At 55.4% G+C, this 22099-nt stretch overlaps 1 protein-coding gene across 1 annotated transcript in view; it reads left to right on the forward strand.

Moving 5' to 3' along the window:
* CENPE (centromere protein E) overlaps positions 1 to 22099 on the forward strand; it is a 1817274-nt gene that overhangs the window by 1621578 nt on the left and 173597 nt on the right. Inside the window, exon 52 of the mRNA XM_086962044.1 lies at positions 21362 to 21571. Within this exon, the coding sequence (XP_086818170.1) occupies positions 21362 to 21571 (210 nt within the window). The remainder of the gene's footprint in view (positions 1 to 21361; positions 21572 to 22099) is intronic.

Consider the following 22099-nt stretch of genomic DNA (forward strand, 5'->3'; position numbering starts at 1 on the left):
AGGTCTTGGCTGCTCTAGACCCACAAGACTGGATGGTAGCGTTGGACTGGCAGGATGCCTATTTTCACATCCCCGTCCTGCCGGCCCACCGGCGTTACCTGTGGTTCACGGTAGGCCAGGAGCACTTTCAGTTTATCGTGCTTCCCTTCGGCCTTACCAGCGCCCCACGGGTGTTCACAAAGGTGATGGCGGTGGTCGCAGCCCATCTGCGCAGGTTGGGGGTTTCAGTCTTCCCCTACCTAGACGACTGGTTGTTGAAGGCGGGCTCGCCCCAGACAGTCGTCCACCACCTTCAGATGACGGCAGACCTCTTGCACGACCTGGGGTTCTCCATCAATGTGCCGAAATCACACCTGTGTCCCTCTCAAAAGCTCCTTTTCATCGGAGCGGTTCTGGACTCGGCGCAGTTTCGAGTTTATCCTCCGGAACGGCGGGTCCGGGATATTCAGGCTTTGATTCCCATCTTTCAGCCGCTATCCCGGGTTTCGGTCAGGTTGACGCTGCGGCTGCTGGGACTGATAGCTTCCTGCATCCTTCTGGTGCATCACGCCCAGTGGCGGATGCGGGCTCTGCAGTGGGACCTGAAGTTTTAGTGGGCCCAGCATCAGGGCAACTTGTCCGACCACGCCTTGATCTCGGAGGGCACTGCGAGACAACTGCAGTGGTGGCTTACGGACTGCGATTGGGTCAGAGGCAGATCCCTCTCCCTTCCCCAACCGGAGCACGTTGTCGTGACGGACGCGTCCCTCCAGGGCTGGGGTGGCCACTTGGCAGAGGCAGAGATCAGAGGCATCTGGTCTCCGGCGGAGTCCCGGCTCCATATCAACCTGTTGGAGCTGCGGGCGATTCGTCTGGCACTGAAGGCATTCCTCCCCTTTGTCAACGGGAGTGTAGTGCAGGTGTTCACCGACAACACCACCGCCATGTGGTACTGCAACAAACAGGGCGGAGTGGGGTCGTGGACCCTTTGCCAGGAGGCTCTGCGCCTCTGGCAATGGCTGGAACGTCAGGGCGTGACTCTGACGGTTCAACACCTGGCAGGTTCCCTGAACGCCAGGGCGGACGAACTCAGCCGTCGGTGCTCGATGGATCACGAATGGCGTCTGAACTCGGACGTGGCGCAAGGCATCTTTCTGCAATGGGGAGAGCCTTGGTTAGATCTATTCGCCACAGAAGAGAACGCGCAATGTCATCAGTTCTGCGCGTTGGAGTTTCCAAGACGGCACTCGCACGGCGACGCCTTTCGGCGCGAGTGGAGTTGCGGTCTGTTATACGCCTATACCACTTCTGCCCAGAGTGCTGAAGAAGATCAGGCGCGACTGGGCCCAAGTTATCCTTGTGGCTCCGGACTGGGCTCGAAGGTACTGGTATCCCGAGCTACTCAGCATGTCAGTCGGTCCCCCAATCCACCTGCCCCTTCAGGAGGACCTTCTGTCGCAGCAGCAGGGGACGGTCCTCCACCCGAACCTGTCCAGTCTCCACCTCCATGCTTGGAGATTGAGCGGCGGCAGTTGAGGCCATTTGACTTGCCTCCTGAAGTCTGTGATGTTATTCTGGCAGCCAGGCGTCCCTCCACTAAGTCGGTATACGCCTGTCGGTGGAACAGATTTGTGGCATGGTGCACAGCAAAGGCTGTGGATCCTCTTTCTGCCCCTCTTTCGGAGGTTCTTCTGTTTCTTCTTTCTCTTGCCCAGCAGGGCTCTGCTCTGGGCACTATCAAGGGCTACCTTTCTGCCCTTTCAGCCTTTTTGAGGCTTCCTGATCAGCCTTCTTTGTTCAAATCCCCGATTGTAACTCGATTCTTGAAGGGCATCACTCACATGTTTCCACCTGTTCCGTTTGTGATGCCCCAGTGGGATTTAAACCTGGTTCTAACCTTTCTGATGTGTGCTCCCTTTGAGCCCCTTCATTCTTGTCCTCTCCGTCTCCTGACTTTAAAGACGGCTTTCCTGGTTGCCATCACCTCTGCCAGGAGAGTGAGTGAGCTCCAGGCTCTTTCTGTCCAACCTCCTTTCCTGTCCATTCATCCTGACAAGGTGGTTCTGAGGACTAGACCTTCTTTCCTGCCCAAGGTTGTTTCGGCCTTTCACATCGGGCAGTCCATCACCCTCCCTTCCTTCTTCCCGCCTCCGCATCCTTCAAAGGATGAAGAGCGGCTCCATCGTCTGGACCCAAAACGTGCGCTTTCATTTTACATGGATCGCACACGCCAGTTCCGGGTGGATGACCAACTGTTTGTGGGCTACGTGGGTGCGAAGAAGGGACGGGCGGTCTGTAAACGAACCATCTCTCGATGGGTCGTTCTCTGCATCAAAGCGTGCTACTCTTTGGCTCGGAAGGAGCCTCCTGTTGGGCTGAGGGCCCATTCCACTCGGGCCACGGCGGCTACTACTGCCCTGGGCCGGGGAGTCCCTTTGCAGGACATTTGCCAAGCGGCTACGTGGGCCTCGCTGCACACCTTTGCGAGGCACTACTGCCTGGACAGTCAAGTCCGGAGGGATGGCTTCTTTGGCCGTTCTGTCCTCCAGGACTTTCTGGTGTAGTATTGTATTGGTTCGCAGACCCACCACCGGGGTTGGTATTGCTGGGGTATGTATTCTAAGGTAAGGAATCTAACACTAACGTGTTTCTTTCAGATGAACAAGTTACTTACCTTCGGTAACGATATATATCTGTAAGAAACATTAGTTAGTGTTAGATTCCTTACCGAACCCACCCATCCTCCCCGTTTTGCGAACTGATACCTTGGGTTAAGGACATCCCTTTCAGGGCCCTAGTTTTACATGGCACCAGTGTTGGTTCTCTCATGGCTCTGCGTCTCCTGGCGCGGAAAAGCTGTGTACAAAGAACTGACGTCAGCGCGCGGAGGCGGCGTCTATATACTCCAGCGACGTCATCACGGCGCACGACGACGGACGCAGAGCCGCAGGGGACGCCTGCAGACGACGCCTACCGACGCGCAGGGGTACTGCTACGCAAAAGTTTCCGGATCCAGACTGACGCCTGGGGATATTCTAAGGTAAGGAATCTAACACTAACTAATGTTTCTTACAGATATATCGTTACCGAAGGTAAGTAACTTGTTCTTCAGGCTCCATAGACTTCAACAAGGATTCCCGACGTCTTTTGAACTCTATGCAGCCGTAGCCCCTGGGCTAGGTAACCTGAGCATTTCGGTGCTCCAACGTAGGTTCACTATCTAAGTGTCCAGATCCTTTTTCGTTTTCAGTCTATCTAGTCGGATTCGTCCGATAACACTAACTTTACAAATACTAGTATCCATAGACTTTGTCCCGCATCCCGCGTGAGAGTGCACACTCTGCACCCGATCTCCCTAGGCCTCCTGCTCCTAACCTGAAGGTTCAGTAGTGTAGTCCTAGCGATCCTAAAGCCTCTGGTTCTCTTCCAGGGGATCCTCATCAATAGTCATAAGCATTAGAATATTCCCGCCCATGCGTGGGACCCCGGAAAAAATATATTATATGTGCTCCACATATATATATATATATATATAAATATATATATATAAAAATAAGCAATTGCAGCCAAATAAAACAGTAGAGCTGGAATATGCTGTGAAGAATTTCCACCATACATGTGTATTTGCATTAGAAACATGAGAAACAACACCAATGCTTGTTTAGAAACTGTTTTAATGCTTAAAAAGCAGTAGAAATTCTTATAACACACTGTAAGCATATACAGCTCCCAGGCTGCATTGCAAATACCCAGTCTAAAAAGACTGAAAAGCTAACCTGTAGCTGAATGTACTAAAACTGACGCTGTGCCTTTAAGGCACCTCTGCCCATAGCTTCCCATCATGCCTCAGGGGTTACACTTAGGTCAGTTGTTCTTTTCGGAGACTGAAAACCACACCATGGTAATAACAGGTTAAAACATCTCCTACTTAATAAACAAAGTCCTTTGCCCGGGGAGGCGGGAGGGTCCACAACAACCCTGGACTCTTTATGAGGTCAGGGTGCTAAGCACAATACAAAGCTCTTAAAGAACTTCTGAAAGTCGCACAATTTACACAAATGGCCCAGGGGCACGGAAAACCATATACTACAAAAGTGGAATGCGAAATACTAGCAGGTAAGTAACTAGTCTCAAAGGCTTTAGGATCGCTAGGACTGGACTACTGAACCTTCAGATTACGAGCAGGAGGCCTAGGGAGATCGGGTGCAGAGTGTGCACTCTCACGCGGGATGCGGGACAAAGTCTATGGATGCTAGATTTAGTAAAGTTAGTGTTATCGGACGAATCCGACTAGGTAGAGCTGAAAACGAAAAAGGATCTGGACACTTAGATAGTTAAGCTATGCTGGAGCACCGAAATGCTCAGGTTACCTAGCCCAGGGGCTGCGGCTGCATAGGGCTGAAAAGACGTCGGGATTCCTCGTTGCAGTCTATGGAGTCTGAAAGAAGAAGTTGCTGGCAGGCGACCAGTGATGAAGTTCAATGTGATCCAAGCCTGGATCGATGATGAAGGATACCTGTAAGCAGAGGGGACCAAGTTCTGAATCACTAGCCAGTGATTAGATGGGCACCAGGATGGCACCGGCTGAAGTCACCTCGACCAGGTGAGTGGGCGACGCTGGGCTCTGCAGTCTCACGGACCAGGAGTTGTTGTCGGCGACCGGGATGGAGGTGCGAGCTGTCGCACGATGGTTGCTGCTGTCGACGTTGCTGGACACAGGATTGGGGCAACAAGTCTTGGTAAATTCAAGCCCACGCGGTGGACTCAAAATAGCGTCTGAAGTGGACCAGGAGGGTCCGGGGTGCTCCTCTTTTGGAAGGGAGCAAGGGCCAGTCTGGAGCAACCAGACCAGCAGTTTTGTTGTTGTCGGTCGTCGTCGGGAAGGCCACAAGCCAGCGGGCTAGTAGCCACAAAACGCGGTGAGCAGCAAAAAGCAGAAGGGCCCCACGCAGATCTGGTGGATGCTGGAGGGCTGAACTTCGGTGCTGGAGCTGCTCAGGGTTGGGGCTTCTCGGACCCCAAAGCACTCACACGAGGATCCCTCGGCGGTCGTTCTGGGCAAGAGTCGTGCAGTCTTGAAGATGGCCGGTCCCTCGAGGTCTCGTTGCACCCACGGATCTCAGCTGAGCTGTAGCGTAGGTAGAGGTCAGAGGTGCCAGGGAAGCCGGGTCTCGTCGTGCTGGTCAGTCGGATTCCGGAGGAAGGACGTGCAGCAAACCGCAGTGTTCTTGGATGGTGCCTGCGGGTGCAGGGTGACTACTCCTTAGTCACAAGGGAGAAACTATGGCAATGTTCTCTTTCTGGGTGCGGGCAAAGAGGTCATTCGGAAACTACAAACGGTTCAGAACATGGCAGTCCGTCTCCTGTGTAACCTACCCTACAAATCTTCCACTTCCTTGCACCGTCGTAGTCTTCACTGGCTAAACATTGACAATCGATGCAAATTCAAGGCTCTTTGTTTTGTACACAAAATTAACACTGGCAAAGCCCCCCAGTATTTGAAATCTCTTATTCATCCGTACCTTCCTTCCCGCACTCTCCGTTCATCTAGCCAACACAAACTTCTGATCCCCAGGACGAAAAGAGCTAGAATGGGAGGTCGATCTTTTGCTTTTCTGGCCCCATCCCTGTGGAATTCTCTTCCTCTATCCATTCGGATGGAATCCAACTATCTAAAATTCAGAAGGGATGTCAAAACGTGGCTCTTTGATCTTTAGTTCTGCTACTGTACATTGTCCTTATTGGTTTAGCGCCGGGAAACCTCAGGGTAGCTGTGAGAAGGTGGCCTGATATGCAGTGCTCACTATTCTAGTGAACACTATGTATCAGTCCAGCAACCCTTATTGATGATTGGTTGTAAGTCAACCTTATAGACCAGCTATCCTAGTAGCGTGGATACGAGCAGTCTAAGGCTAAAGACTCGAGAGGGCGTGTTAAGCCAGCTGTTTACCACACATATACCCCTTGAACACCAAGTGAAAGGACACCACACAAGTGTTATGAAAATAAACAGTTATTTATTAAGAATCACAACAGCCCTGTACTCTTTATGAGGACAGGGTACTAAGCACAAACCAAAACTCTTACAAAAATACTTAAGTTAGCACAGTATATACAAATGCCCGAGGGGCACGGAAAACCATTTACTTGAAAAGTGGAATGCGAAATTACTAGCAGGTAAGTACAGTACTAATAGGCTTTGGAATCGCTAGGACTTGACTATAGAATCGTTAGATTACTTCTAGGAGACCCAGGGGACTCGGGTGCAGAGTGTGCACTCTCACGCGTGATGCGGGACAAAGTCAATGGTAGGTAGGAATTGCAAAGTTAGTGTTCTCGGGCGAACCCGACCTGGTAGGAGGAAAATGAAAGTGGATCCTGACCCTTGGATAGTGAGGCTATGCTGGGGCACCGAAATGCGAAAGTTACCTAGCCCAGGGGCTGCAGCTGCATAGGACTCAAAAGACCTCGGGAATCCTCGTTGCCGGACCAGGAGCCTGGAAGAAAGAAGTTGCTGGCAGGCGACCAGTGAAGAAAGTTCGGTGGATCCAAGCCTGGATCGATGGAAGCTGACACCTGAAAGCAGAGGGGACCAAGTTCGTGACTACTAGCCAGTAGTCAGTGGGCACCAGGAGGGCACCGGATGGTAGCCACCTCGACAAGGTGAGTGGGTGGCGCTGTGCTTGGAGATCTCACGGACCAGGAGGCGTTGTCGGCGACCAGGATGGAGGAGCGAGCTGTCCCACGAAGATAGAAGCTGTCGGCGTCGCTGGACCCAGGATTGGGCAACAAAGCCTTGGCAAATTCAAGCCCACGCGGTGGACCTAAAATGGCGTCTGGAGTGGACCAGGAGGGTCCGGGGTGCCTCTCTTGAAGAAGGAAGCAAGGGCCAGCCTGGAGCAACCAGACCAGCAGCAGTGATGTCGTCGGGTGTCGTTCAGAAGGCCACAAGCCAGCCGGCTAGTAGCCAAACAACGCGGTGCACAGCAAACAGCAGAAGGGCCCCACGCAGATCGTGGAGATGCAGGGAGGCTGATCTTGGGTGCTGGAGCTGCGCAGGGTTGGGGCTTCTCGGACCCCAAAGCACTCACCAGTGGAAGACTCGGTGGGCTTGTTACAAAGAAGTCGTGCAGTCTTGGCGATCGTCGGTCCCTCGAGGTCTCGTCGCACTCACAGTTCTCAGCTTGGCTGTAGAGGTGAGTAGAGGTCAGAGGTGCCAGGGAAGCCGGGTCTCGTCGAGCTGGGTCGTCGGATTTGTGAAGAAGGACTTGCAGCAGACCGCAGTGTTCTTAGGATGGTGCCCGCTTGATGCAGGGTGACTACTCCTTAGCCACAAGGGAGAATCTTGAAGAAGGAAATCTTGAAGTCCTTTCGCAGAAAGTCGTGTCTTGATTCCAAAGATGATCTAATTTGAACAGGGGGCCCGCTCCTATCTTTATACTAAAAAAGGGGGCTGACCCGGTGACTAGGTCCTGCCTGTGGGTGGGACCAGGAGGGGGGTGGTTACACCCCTCTGCCATGCCGGACTTCCCCAGGCCAGGGGCTGGTGTGCCCCTGGAACTGGTTCAGACCGGCCTATGCATAGTGAGCACCGGGGTGCCACTCAGCAGTCACCTTCCTGAAAAGCCCTGCCTACCCAGGATACACAAAACCATGTCTGGGATGGTGCTAGCACCGCCCCGGACAGGAAACCCTTTGTCCAAGCCTCCCTCGCTGGAAGGACTCCCAGCAGCAGGAGGTCAGACTCGTGTCTGTGGTGGCAGCATCCATTTTGTGGAGCTGAGGCTTTAGTTAACTTTAACCGGGGTTCACAGTTACATACATGTCGTGTCCCTCTAGAAGGGTGGAATGCTAACCCCGTCGCCAGAATTGGCGAGGGGTTAGTATTCCAATTCGTATGACACCTTACTCGACATGTTTTGATAAAGCAATACCAAAGTTAGCATTTAACCGCGAGGATTATAATGCACTTAAGAGTATATGGTATGCGATATCATGGAACAGCTATTAGGACTTGGTTCCGCAAGCTGCAGACAGGCTCAGCTCATGCCAGAGCACCATCTCACACGATTCCAAGCACTCTGCCTTCAGGATTGTCAAGGCCTGCCATAGGAGTGACTGATAGGAATCTGTGTGTCCATTTTAGGGTTAGGTATAGGTATACTACACCTACAGCAAAGGGTGATTACACGACTTTGCCCCAGCTGTCATGCAGCCAGTTGTGTCAAATTTAGGAGGCCAGCCAGGGGTGGCATAATACATGCTTCAGCCCCTGGTAGGCCCTGGGTACACCCATGCCCTGAGTTACAGGGTCTGATAAGGTGGCCCAGTACCAATTGGAAATGTACCTAAGGTACATGGAATCCATTTTACAGAGAGAGCAGTAGGCCTGGGGTCCTGATTGGCAGGGTCCCAGGTCGACTATGTCAAAAACCAGCTAAAACACAGGGCAAAAAGTTGGGGGCAACCATAGTCAGGAGGTACCTTCCTACACTGACCATCTCTCGGTGAGTCGTTCTCTGCATTAATGCCTGTTACTCGTTGGCTAAGAAGGAGCCTCCTGTGGGGCTGTGTGCCCATTCCACCAGGGCAACAGCAGCCACTACTGCCTTGGGACGCGGCGTTCCCTTGCAGGACACTTGTCAGGCAGCTATGTGGGCCTCGCTGCACACGTTTACCAAACATTACTGCCTTATCTGAAAGAAACACGTTAGTGTTAGATTCCTTACCTTAGAATATCCCCAGGCGTCAGTCTGGATCCGGAAACTTTTGCGTAGCAGTACCCTTGCGCGTCCGTAGGCGTCGTCTGCAGGCGTCTCCTGCGGCTCCGCGTCCGTCGTTGGCGTCGTGCGCCGTGATGACGTCGCTGGAGTATATAGACGCCGCCTCCGCGCGCTGACGTCAGTTCTTCTTTTTTCCGCGCCAGTGGACGCAGATCTGAAGAGTGGTACCCGGTCTTTTGACCAAGTTATTACTAGTATTTTCTATCTTTGTGCCTGGTAAGGATGCCCGGTTTCAAGAATTGTGACGGTTGTGACCGCACGATGTCGGTCACGGACCATCACCGACTCTGTCTCCGGTGCCTGGGCCCCGACCACGATGTCGACGCCTGCGTCGATTGCCGGGCTCTGACTAGCAAAGCTAGGCGGGAGCGGTCCCGCAAGCTGCTCGAGCTCCGGGTGTCGGCCCCGCGTCGAGAGCGGTCTCGGTCCGGCCGGAAGTCCAGGGAGCGTTCGAGGGAGCGGTCGCGGAGCCGGACGCTCCGGAAGTCGACATCACTCGTCGGGTTCGTCAGGTAAGAGACACAAGAAGTCGGGGCGTCGTCATCGTACCCCCGACTCCCCCCGACGCTCGCGCGATGCGGCCGGGGGTTTGGGTGACCCCAACCCCGCGGCTCCGCGAGAGTCGCCGGCGCGGCCTGCCCCATACCCTCAGGTCCCTGGGCAAGGTGCGACGCCTGAGGAGATAGAGGCGTTCCTCATGGCCATGAGGGCCCTCTCTTCTCCGGCGGGTTCCACGGCGCCTACGGGCCCAGTGAACCCGTCCGGGGGCCCTAGCGGTTCAGCTGACCCTACCTCGACGCCGTCGGATGCTCCGACACCGGCGCCGCCGGCGGCGCCGATACCGGCGCCGCTAGGGCCTTCGGGGTCGACTCCGGATGGACATCCATCCAATCCGGTGCCGATTCCATCGGGGTTACCCCCGACGCCGCCCCCGCGCGACGCCGGTTCCTAGGTGCCGGCTTCGGGCGGCACCGGGGCTCCGGCGCCGGCTCCGGGCGGCGCCGTCCCCATTCCCTCACCGAATCCGGACGCGGAGTCGGACCGGCGTCGCCCGACGCCGGGCTCGATGCCGATGGGGCCTGTTGACCCAGTGGAGCCGGTCTACATGGTTGACACCGACTATGGTGATGATGTAGAGTACGGTGAGGGCTGGGAGGGGTCTGAGGACCCTCTGTCACGCGAGTGTCAGTATGACATGGACTGGACAGGTGATTTGGGGGACGCCAGTGGATTAGATGACTCTCCTAACCCTGGTTTTGTCTCTCCTCCTTCCGTGGCATCGGAGGAGGGAGCTGCCTATTCAGTGGTGTTGATGAGGGCTGCCAAGGCCTTAAACCTTGAGCTCCCCGTCGCGGCCGTGAGGCCTAACATCCTCACTGAGGTCTTCAAACCGCGGTCATGCCCACAGGAGCCTTTGCTGCCGTTTAACGAAGCCTTATCAGACGTTCTGTTGGGCACTTGGTCCAGGCCCTCTTCAGGTGCGCCTGTTGATCGGAACGTGGCCAGACGCCACCGTCCTTGTCCGGACGACCCCAAGTTCCTGTCCACCCACCCCACCCCTGAGAGTCTGGTGATCCAGGCCTCTACCTCCCAGTCCGCATTCCCGTCGGCCCCGCCCGATCGGGAATCCAAGAGGTATGACCAATATGGCAAGAAGGTCTTCTCGTCCCTGAGTTTAGGACTGCGGTCTTGCAACACTGCTTGCCTCTTGGGCCGCTACACCCACTCTGTGTGGGATACGGTCGCGGAGCTGCTGCCAGAATGCCCCATGGATGTGCGGGCAAAACTCGGCAAAGCTGTAGCTGAGGGCCGAGATGCAGCTAGGTATTCTATTCGATGTGGTCTTGATACGACCGACTCGCTAGGCAGAGCGATGTCCACGACGGTGGCGATTCGTCGCCACGCCTGGTTGAGATCCGCCAACTTCTCGGCAGATGTCCAGAATACTTTGATGGACATGCCGTTCGATGGCTGTCATCTGTTTGGTGACAAGGCGGACCGCGCGCTGGAACGCTTCAAGGACTCCAGGGTCACGGCCAAGTCCTTGGGTCTCTCGACCCAGCGCCAGCAAACGGGTTCGTTTCGCTCCTTTCGTGGCCAAGGAAGGGGCGTCCTCACACGTGCTGCCAGCCACGCGCCGCAACAATCTTATCAACGCGGTGGCGGCCGTGGAAACCGCCGTGGAGGCGGTCGGGGTCAAAGGCGGGGTCAGGCCACATCCCCCCCGCAGCATCTGCCTCAAAATCCTCCTAGTCCGTGCTTTCAGGCCCACGTGACGCCAGTGGGTGGCAGGGTTCGCCATCACCACGCCCGCTGGCGCACGATCACATCGGACAGGTGGGTGCTGCAAATCGTCTGAAGGGGCTACTCCCTCCCCTTCGAGACCACTCCTCCAGCCATGCCACCGCAGAACCACCGTGTGTCGGGGGACCACTTGCAACTTCTGCAGGAGGAAGTTACGGTCCTCTTGGCCAAGGGGGCAATCGAGCGCGTTCCTGGGCCAGAAGTAGGACGTGGTTGCTATTCCCACTACTTTCTGGTACCCAAGAAGGACAAAGGGGGCCTACGTCCTATCTTGGATCTAAGGAACGTCAACGGCTTCCTCCAGAAGGAGAAGTTCAAGATGTTGACTTTGGCTCAGGTCTTGGCTGCCCTAGACCCGCAAGACTGGATGGTAGCGTTGGACTTGCAGGATGCGTATTTTCACATCCCCGTCCTGCCGGCCCACCGGCGTTACCTGCGGTTCACGGTAGGCCAGGAGCACTTTCAGTTTATCGTGCTCCCCTTCGGCCTTACCAGCGCCCCACGGGTGTTCACAAAGGTGTTGGCGGTGGTCGCAGCCCATCTGCGCAGGTTAGGGGTTTCAGTCTTCCCCTACCTAGACGACTGGTTGTAGAAGGCGGGCTCGCCCCAGACAGTCGTCCACCACCTCCAGATGACGGCAGACCTCTTGCACGGCCTGGGGTTCTCCATCAATGTGCCGAAATCACACCTGTGTCCCTCTCAAAAGCTCCTTTTCATCGGAGCGGTTCTGGACTCGGCGCAGTTTCGGGTTTATCCTCCGGAACGGCGGATCCGGGATATTCAGGCGTTGATTCCCATCTTTCAGCCGCTATCCCGGGTTTCGGTCAGGTTGACGCTGCGGCTGCTGGGGCTGATGGCTTCCTGCATCCTTCTGGTGCAACACGCCCGGTGGCGGATGCGGGCTCTGCAGTGGGACCTGAAGTTTCAGTGGGCCCAGCATCAGGGCAACTTGTCCGACCACGTCTTGATCTCGGAGGGCACTGCGAGACAACTGCAGTGGTGGTTTACGGACTGCGATTGGGTCAGGGGCAAGTCCCTCTCCCTTCCCCAACCGGAGCACGTTGTCGTGACGGACGCGTCCCTCCAGGGCTGGGGAGGCCACTTGGGAGAGGCGGAGATCAGAGGCATCTGGTCTCCGGCGGAGTCCCGGCTCCATATAAACCTGTTAGAGCTGCGGGCGATTCGTCTGGCATTGAAGGCATTCCTCCCCTTTGTCAACGGGAGTGTGGTGCAGGTGTTCACGGACAACACCACCGCCATGTGGTACTGCAACAAACAAGGCGGGGTGGGGTCGTGGACCCTTTGCCAGGAGGCTCTGCGCCTCTGGCAGTGGCTGGAACGTCAGGGCGTGGCTCTGACGGTTCAACACCTGGCAGGTTCTCTGAACGCCAGGGTGGACGAACTCAGCCGTCGGTGCTCGATGGATCACGAATGGCGTCTGAACCTGGACGTGGCGCAAGGCCTCTTTCGGCAATGGGGAGAGCCTTGGTTAGATCTATTCGCCACAGAAGAGAACGCGCAATGTCATCAGTTCTGCGCGTTGGAGTTTCCAAGACGGCACTCGCACGGCGACGCCTTTCGGCGCGAGTGGAGTTGCGGTCTGTTATACGCCTTTCCGCCTATACCACTTCTGCCCAGAGTGCTGAAGAAGATCAGGCGCGACCGGGCCCAAGTTATTCTTGTGGCTCCGGACTGGGCTCGAAGGTACTGGTATCCCGAGCTACTCAGCATGTCAGTCGGTCCCCCGATCCGCCTGCCCCTTCAGGAGGACCTTCTGTCGCAGCAGCAGGGGACGGTCCTCCATCGAACCTGTCCAGTCTCCACCTCCATGCTTGGAGATTGAGCGGCGGCAGTTGAGGCCATTTGACTTGCCTCCTGAAGTCTGTACTGTAATTCTGGCAGCCAGGCGTCCCTCCACGAAATCGGTATACGCCTGTCGGTGGAACAAGTTTGTGGAATGGTGCACAGCAAAGGCTGTGGATCCTCTTTCTGCCCCTCTCTCCGAGGTTCTTCTGTTCCTTCTTTCTCTTGCCCAGCAGGGCTCTGCTCTGGGCACTATCAAGGGCTACCTTTCTGCCCTTTCAGCCTTTCTTAGGCTTCCTGATCAGCCTTCTTTGTTCAAGTCCCCAATTGTAACGAGATTCTTGAAGGGCATCACACACATGTATCCACCTGTTCCGTTTGTGATGCCTCAGTGGGACTTGAACCTGGTTCTAACCTTTTTGATGTGTGCTCCCTTTGAGCCCCTTCATTCTTGCCCTCTCCGTCTCCTGACTTTAAAGACGGCTTTCCTGGTTGCCATCACCTCTGCCAGGAGGGTGAGTGAGCTCCAGGCTCTTTCTGTCAAACCTCCTTTCTTGTCCATCCATCCTGACAAGGTGGTTCTGAGGACTAGACCTTCTTTCCTGCCCAAAGTAGTTTCTGCTTTTCACATCGGGCAGTCCATCACCCTCCCTTCCTTCTTCCCGCCTCCGCATCCTTCAAAGGATGAAGAGCGGCTCCACCGTCTGGACCCAAAACGTGCGCTTTCATTTTACATGGATCGCACACGCCAGTTCCGGGTGGATGACCAACTGTTTGTTGGCTACGTGGGTGCGAAGAAGGGACGGGGGGTACACAAACGGACCATCTCTCGGTGGGTCGTTCTCTGCATCAAAGCGTGCTACTCTTTGGTTCGGAAGGAGCCTCCTGTTGGGCTGAGTGCCCATTCCACTCGGGCCACGGCGGCTACTACTGCCCTGGGCCGGGGAGTCCCCTTGCAGGACATTTGCCAAGCGGCTACGTGGGCCTCGCTGCACACCTTTGCGAGGCACTACTGCCTGGACAGTCAAGTCCGGAGGGATGGCTTCTTTGGCCGTTCTGTCCTCCAGGACTTTCTGGTGTAGGAATGTATTGGTTCGCAGACCCACCACCGGGGTTGGTATTGCTGGGGTATCTGAAAGAAACACGTTAGTGTTAGATTCCTTACCTTAGAATATCCCCAGGCGTCAGTCTGGATCCGGAAACTTTTGCGTAGCAGTACCCCTGCGCGTCGGTAGGCGTCTTCTGCAGGCGTCCCCTGCGGCTCCGCGTCCGTCGTCGGCGTCGTGCGCCGTGATGACGTCGCTGGAGTATATAGACGCCGCCTCCGCGCGCTGACGTCAGTTCTTCTTTTTTCCGCGCCAGTGGACGCAGATCTGAAGAGCAGTACTCCGGTCTTTGACCAAGTTTTTCGAAGTTATTTCTCACTTTGTGCCTGATAGGATGCCTGGGTTCAAGCACTGTGATGACTGTGGGCGCACGATGTCGGTCACAGACCATCACCGCCTCTGTCTCCGGTGTCTGGGCCCCGACCACGACGTGGACTCCTGCGTCGACTGCCGGGCCCTCACCAATAAGGCTAGGCGGGAGCGGTCCCGCAAGCTACTGGAGCTCCGGGTGTCGGCCCCACGTCGGGACCGGGAGCGGTCCCGGTCCGGCCGGAGGTCGAGAGAGCGTTCTAGGGAGCGGTCGCGGAGCCGCGCCGAGCGTTCCGGAAGTCGACACCACTCGTCAGGCTCGTCAGGTAGGAAGCACAAGAAGTCGGGGCGTCGTCATCGTACCCCCGACGCTCGCGCGATGCGGCCGGGGGCTCGGGTGACCCCAACCCCGCGGCTCCGCGAGAGTCGCCGGCGCGGCCTGCCTCATACCCTCCGATCCCTGGGCACGGCGCGACGCCTGAGGAGATCGAGGCGTTCCTCATGGCCATGAGGGCGCTCGGTTCTCCGACGGGGCCTACGGTGCCTTCGGGCCCAGTGCTACCGTCTGGGAGCCCTGGCGGTTCGGGTGTCCCTGCCTCGGCGCCGCCGACGGCTCCGGCCCCGGCGCCGCCGACGGCTCCGACCCCGGCGCCGCAAGGGCCTTCGGGTTCGACGCCGGCTGGCCTCCCGGCCCCTCCGGCGCCGTTACCATCGGGGTTACCCCCGGCGCCGTCCCCGCGCGGCGCCGGTTCTCCGGTGCCGGCTCCGGCCGGCAGCGGGGTTCCGACGCCGGCTCCGGGCGGCGCCGTCCCTTTACCTTCACCGACGCCGGACGCGGAGCCGGACGGGCGTCGCTCGACGCCGGTTCCGGCGCCGATGGGGCCCTTGAACCCCGAGGAGCCGGTCTACATCGTTGACTCCGAATACGGAGAAGATGAAGAGTTCGGTGAAGGTTGGGAGGGGTCCGAGCACCCTCTGTCACGCGAGTGCCAGTATGACCCGGACTGGACAGGTGACTTGGGGGATGCCAGTGGTCTGGACGACTCTCCAAACCCTGGTTTGATCTCTCCTCCTTCCGTGGCATCGGTGAAGGGAGCTGCATATTCTGTGGTGCTGATGAGGGCTGCCAAGGCCTTACACCTCGAGCTCCCCGTCGCGGCCGTGAGGCCTAACATCCTCACCGAGGTCTTCAAACCGCAGTCATGCCCACAGGAGCCACTGCTGCCGTTTAATGAAGCCTTGTCAGACGTTCTGTTGGGCACTTGGTCCAGGCCCGCTTCAGGTCCGCCTGTTGATCGGAACGTGGCCAGACGCCACCGTCCTTGTCCGGACGACCCCAAGTTCCTGTCTACCCACCCCACTCCTGAGAGTCTGGTGATCCAGGCCTCGACCTCCCAGTCCGCATTCCCGTCGGCCCCGCCCGACCGGGAATCCAAGAGGTATGACCAATTTGGCAAGAAGGTCTTCTCGTCCATTAGTTTGGGCCTGCGGTCTTGCAACACCGCTTGCCTCTTGGGCCGCTACACCCACTCTGTGTGGGATACGGTCGCGGAACTGCTGCCAGAATGCCCCATGGAGGTGCGGGCAAAACTCGGTCAGGCTGTGGCTGAGGGCCGAGATGCAGCGAAATATTCGATACGGTGTGGTCTTGATACGACCGACTCGCTGGGCAGAGCTATGTCAACGACGGTGGCGATTCGTCGCCACGCCTGGCTGAGATCCGCCAATTTTTCGGCAGATGTCCAAAATACCTTGATGGACATGCCGTTCGATGGCTGTCACCTCTTCGGTGACAAGGCGGACCACGCGCTGGAACGCTTCAAGGACTCCAGGGTCACGGCCAAGTCCTTGGGTCTCTCGACCCAGCGTCAGCAAACAGGTTCGTTTCGTCCCTTTCGTGGCCAAGGAAGGGGCGCCCCCACACGTGCTGCCAGCCACGCGCCGCAGCAATCCTTTCAACGCGGTGGCGGCCGTGGAAACCGCCGTGGTGGCGGTCGGGGACAACGGCGGGGTCAGACCACACCTTCCCCCGCAGCATCTACCCCAAAATCCTCCTAGTCCGTGCTTTCGGCCCCATGTGACGCCAGTGGGTGGCAGGGTTCGCCATCACCACGCTCACTGGCGCACGATCACTTCGGACAGGTGGGTGCTGCAAATCGTCCGAAGGGGCTACTCCCTCCCCTTCGAGACCTCTCCTCCAGCCATGCCGCCGCAGAACCACCGTGTGTCGGGGGACCACTTGACACTTCTGCAGGAGGAAGTTACGGCCCTCTTGGCCAAGGGGGCCATCGAGCGCTTTCCTGGGCCAGAAGTAGGGCGTGGTTGTTATTCCCACTACTTTCTGGTGCCCAAGAAGGACAAGGGGGGCCTACGTCCTATCTTGGATCTAAGGAACGTCAACGGCTTCCTCCGTAAGGAGAAGTTCAAGATGTTGACGTTGGCTCAGGTCTTGGCTGCTCTAGACCCACAAGACTGGATGGTAGCGTTGGACTTGCAGGACGCCTATTTTCACATCCCCGTCCTGCCGGCCCACCGGCGTTACCTGCGGTTCACGGTAGGCCAGGAGCATTTTCAGTTTATCGTGCTTCCCTTCGGCCTTACCAGCGCCCCACGGGTGTTCACAAAAGTGATGGCGGTGGTCGCAGACCATCTGCGCAGGTTGGGGGTTTCAGTCTTCCCCTACCTAGACGACTGGTTGTTGAAGGCGGGCTCGCCCCAGACAGTCGTCCACCACCTTCAGATGACGGCAGACCTCTTGCACGACCTGGGGTTCTCCATCAATGTGCCGAAATCACACCTGTGTCCCTCTCAAAAGCTCCTTTTCATCGGAGCGGTTCTGGACTCGGCGCAGTTTCGGGTTTATCCTCCGGAACGGCGGGTTCGGGATATTCAGGCTTTGATTCCCATCTTTCAGCCACTATCCCGGGTTTCGGTCAGGTTGACGCTGCGGCTGCTGGGACTGATGGCTTCCTGCATCCTTCTGGTGCATCGCGCTCGGTGGCGGATGCGGGCTCTGCAGTGGGACCTGAAGTTTCAGTGGGCCCAGCATCAGGGCAACTTGTCCGACCACGTCTTGATCTCGGAGGGCACTGCGAGACAACTGCAGTGGTGGCTTACGGACCGCGATTGGGTCAGGGGCAAGTCCCTCTCCCTTCCCCAACCGGAGCACGTTGTCGTGACGGACGCGTCCCTCCAGGGCTGGGGTGGCCACTTGGTAGAGGCAGAGATCAGAGGCATCTGGTCTCCGGCGGAGTCCGGGCTCCATATCAATCTGTTGGAGCTGCGGGCGATTCGTCTGGCACTGAAGGCATTCCTCCCCTTTGTCAACGGAAGTGTAGTGCAGGTGTTCACCGACAACACCACCGCCATGTGGTACTGCAACAAACAGGGCGGTGTGGGGTCGTGGACCCTTTGCCAGGAGGCTCTGCGCCTCTGGCAATGGCTGGAACGTCAAGGCGTGACTCTGACGGTTCAACACCTGGCAGGTTCTCTGAACGCCAGGGCGGACGAACTCAGCCGTCGGTGCTCGATGGATCACGAATGGCGTCTGAACTCGGACGTGGCGCAAGGCATCTTTCTGCAATGGGGAGAGCCTTGGTTAGATCTATTCGCCACCGAAGAGAACGCGCAATGTCATCAGTTCTGCGCGTTGGAGTTTCCAAGACGGCACTCGCACGGCGACGCCTTTCGGCGCGAGTGGAGTTGCGGTCTGTTATACGCCTTTCCGCCTATACCACTTCTGCCCAGAGTGCTGAAGAAGATCAGGCGCGACCGGGCCCAAGTTATCCTTGCGGCTCCGGACTGGGCTCGAAGATACTGGTATCCCGAGCTACTCAGCATGTCAGTCGGTCCCCCGATCCGCCTGCCCCTTCAGGAGGACCTTCTGTCGCAGCAGCAGGGGACGGTCCTTCACCCGAACCTGTCCAGTCTCCACCTCCATGCTTGGAGATTGAGCGGCGGCAGTTGAGGCCATTTGACTTGCCTCCTGAAGTCTGTGATGTTATTCTGGCAGCCAGGCGTCCCTCCACTAAGTCGGTATACGCCTGTCGGTGGAACAGATTTGTGGCATGGTGCACAGCAAAGGCTGTGGATCCTCTTTCTGCCCCTCTTTCGGAGGTTCTTCTGTTTCTTCTTTCTCTTGCCCAGCAGGGCTCTGCTCTGGGCACTATCAAGGGCTACCTTTCTGCCCTTTCAGCCTTTTTGAGGCTTCCTGATCAGCCTTCTTTGTTCAAATCCCCGATTGTAACTCGATTCTTGAAAGGCATCACTCACATGTTTCCACCTGTTCCGTTTGTGATGCCTCAGTGGGATTTGAACCTGGTTCTAACTTTTCTGATGTGTGCTCCCTTTGAGCCCCTTCATTCTTGCCCTCTCCGTCTCCTGACTTTAAAGACGGCTTTCCTGGTTGCCATCACCTCTGCCAGGAGAGTGAGTGAGCTCCAGGCTCTTTCTGTCCAACCTCCTTTCCTGTCCATTCATCCTGACAAGGTGGTTCTGAGGACTAGACCTTCTTTCCTGCCCAAGGTTGTTTCGGCCTTTCACATCGGGCAGTCCATCACCCTCCCTTCCTTCTTCCCGCCCCCGCATCCTTCAAAGGATGAAGAGCGGCTCAATCGTCTGGACCCAAAACGTGCGCTTTCATTTTACATGGATCGCACACGCCAGTTCCGGGTGGATGACCAACTGTTTGTTGGCTACGTGGGTGCGAAGAAGGGACGGGCGGTCTGTAAACGAACCATCTCTCGATGGGTCGTCCTCTGCATCAAAGCGTGCTACTCTTTGGCTCGGAAGGAGCCTCCTGTTGGGCTGAGGGCCCATTCCACTCGGGCCACGGCGGCTACCACTGCCCTGGGCCGGGGAGTCCCCTTGCAGGACATTTGCCAAGCGGCTACGTGGGCCTCGCTGCACACCTTTGCGAGGCACTACTGCCTGGACAGTCAAGTCCGGAGGGATGGCTTCTTTGGCCGTTCTGTCCTCCAGGACTTTCTGGTGTAGTATTGTATTGGTTCGCAGACCCACCACCGGGGTTGGTATTGCTGGGGTATGTATTCTAAGGTAAGGAATCTAACACTAACGTGTTTCTTTCAGATGAACCAGTTACTTACCTTCGGTAACGATATATCTGTAAGAAACATTAGTTAGTGTTAGATTCCTTACCGAACCCACCCATCCTCCCCGTTCTGCGAACTGATACCTAGGGTTAAGGACATCCCTTTCAGGGCCCTAGTTTTTTTACATGGCACCAGTGTTGGTTCTCTCATGGCTCTGCGTCTCCTGGCGCGGAAAAGCTGTGTACAAAGAACTGACGTCAGCGCGCGGAGGCGGCGTCTATATACTCCAGCGACGTCATCACGGCGCACGGCGCCGACGACGGACGCGGAGCCGCAGGGGACGCCTGCAGACGACGCCTACCGACGCGCAGGGGTACTGCTACGCAAAAGTTTCCGGATCCAGACTGACGCCTGGGGATATTCTAAGGTAAGGAATCTAACACTAACTAATGTTTCTTACAGATATATCGTTACCGAAGGTAAGTAACTTGTTCATCTATTCTAAGGTAAGGAATCTAACACTAACGTGTTTTTTTCAGATGAACAAGTTACTTACCTTCGGTAACGATATATCTGTAAGAAACATTAGTTAGTGTTAGATTCCTTACCGAACCCACCCATCCTCCCCGTTCTGCGAACTGATACCTAGGGTTAAGGACATCCCTTTCAGGGCCCTAGTTTCAAAAGGCACCAGTGTTGGTTCTCTCATGGCTCTGCGTCTTCTGGCGCGGAAAAGCTGTGTACAAAGAACTGACGTCAGCGCGCGGAGGCGGCGTCTATATACTCCAGCGACGTCATCACGGCGCACGACGCCAACGACGGACGCGGAGCCGCAGGAGACGCCTGCAGACGCGCAAGGGTACTGCTACGCAAAAGTTTCCGGATCCAGACTGACGCCTGGGGATATTCTAAGGTAAGGAATCTAACACTAACTAATGTTTCTTACAGATATATCGTTACCGAAGGTAAGTAACTTGTTCGACAGTCAAGTCTGTAGACAGCTTCTTCTTTGGCCGTTCTGTTCTCCGTGAATTTCTGGTGTAATCTTATTTGCAGACCCACCACCAGGGTTGGTATTGCTGGGGTATCTATTCTAAGGTAAGGAATCTATCACTAAGGTGTCTCTTTCTGATGCACAAGTTACTACTTGTGTAACAATAGATCGGTAAGAGACATTAGTTAGTGATAGATTTCTTACCATCCCACCCATCCTCCCCGCTCTGCGAACTACTTACTAGGGTTAAGGACATCCCTTTCAGTGCCCTAGTTTCATGGCACCAGTAGTTGGTTTCTTGCATTGCTCTGCGTTCCTGGTGCGGAAAGTGGTGCACAGAACCGACGGCAGCACACATGGGTGGCGCCTAAGTTGTCTCTGTGACGTCATCTTGGTGCTTACAATGCCAGCAACAGGCGCGGAGCCGCAGGACGCCACCTACTGACGCACAGGGGTACAGCTAGCAAAACTTTCCGGATCCAGTCTGACGCCTAGGGATATTCTAAGGTAAGGAATCTATCCCTAACTAATGTCTATTAGAGCAATATCGTTACACAAGTAGTAACTGGTGCATCTGAAAGAAAAAGGTTAGTATTAGATTCCTTACCTTAGAATATCCCCAGGAGTCAGTCTGACGCCTGGGGATATTCTAAGGTAAGGAATCTAATACTAACTACTTTTTCTTACAGATATATCGTTACCGAAGGTAAGTAACTTATGCATTAACACATTTTCCTCAGTGAATTATATTATTTCATGATAAATGTAGCCATGGTAATAAGTTTAAAACTTTAATTATCACTTGTTTTAATTGTTTTAACATTTTAGTTTTTTCTGTTTAACTTTTGTTTCAAATGTAAAAAAAAAGCAAGAGCTTCAATTGTTATGGAGTTAAATGTCTGCATGCAGACAGATCATGAGCTGTTTTCTTTTGCTCTAAATACGGTATACGGCACTGGGCATCTTAGAGTTTCTATAAACCGTGTTCTTGTCAGCGTAAAAAAAAATTGCTTTTTTTCTTGGTTTTTACAGTTTGTGTGCAATACTAAAGTACTGGATGACCAGTATGCTTTAATAAACAATTTTCAAATGGACTTGTCTAATGAAAAAAAGAAACAAATTGACCTTGAGCTTCAATGTGCCCAAAAGCATGGTAGCACATGGGAAGCAGCTTCTGAACAACTGAAAAAGAAGGAATTACAGTGCTTTGGCGAATTTATACAGAAGAGTGTGCTCATACAGGTAAGTGCATTTGTGATTTTAATACACCATACTCTAATGAATTTTCACCTTATGCAATTGCATAATGGATTTGTAGAATAATGTTGAATGTACTGAAGCAGTGCAGCTTTATTCTTTGAAGAAGTTACCTCTTAATAAGTAATTGCAGCATCTGAAAGAGACACGTTAGTGATAGATTCCTTACCTTAGAATATCCCCAGGCGTCAGACTGGATCCGGAAATTTTTGCGTAGCAGTACCCTTGCGCGTCGGTAGGCGTCTTCTGCGGCTCCGCGTCCGTCGTGGGCGCCGTGATGACGTCGTCGGAGTACTTAGATGCCACCTCCGCGTGCTGACGTCAGTTCTTAGACACAGCTGCTCCTCTTTAATGAGGCCCTCACAGAGCCCTTGTTTGCAGTTTAGTAGAAGCCCACTTCTTCCACTCCAGCCCAGAGAGCAATTGCAAGTCGCTACAGACCGGCCCATGGGGACCCAGCTTTCTTATCCATTCTATCCTATTCCTATCGTTGAGGGTGGCACCGCCCGCACG

This window comes from Lissotriton vulgaris, chromosome 3_1, assembly GCF_964263255.1.
Source record: "Lissotriton vulgaris chromosome 3_1, aLisVul1.2, whole genome shotgun sequence".
NCBI classification, from domain to species: Eukaryota; Metazoa; Chordata; class Amphibia; order Caudata; family Salamandridae; genus Lissotriton; species Lissotriton vulgaris.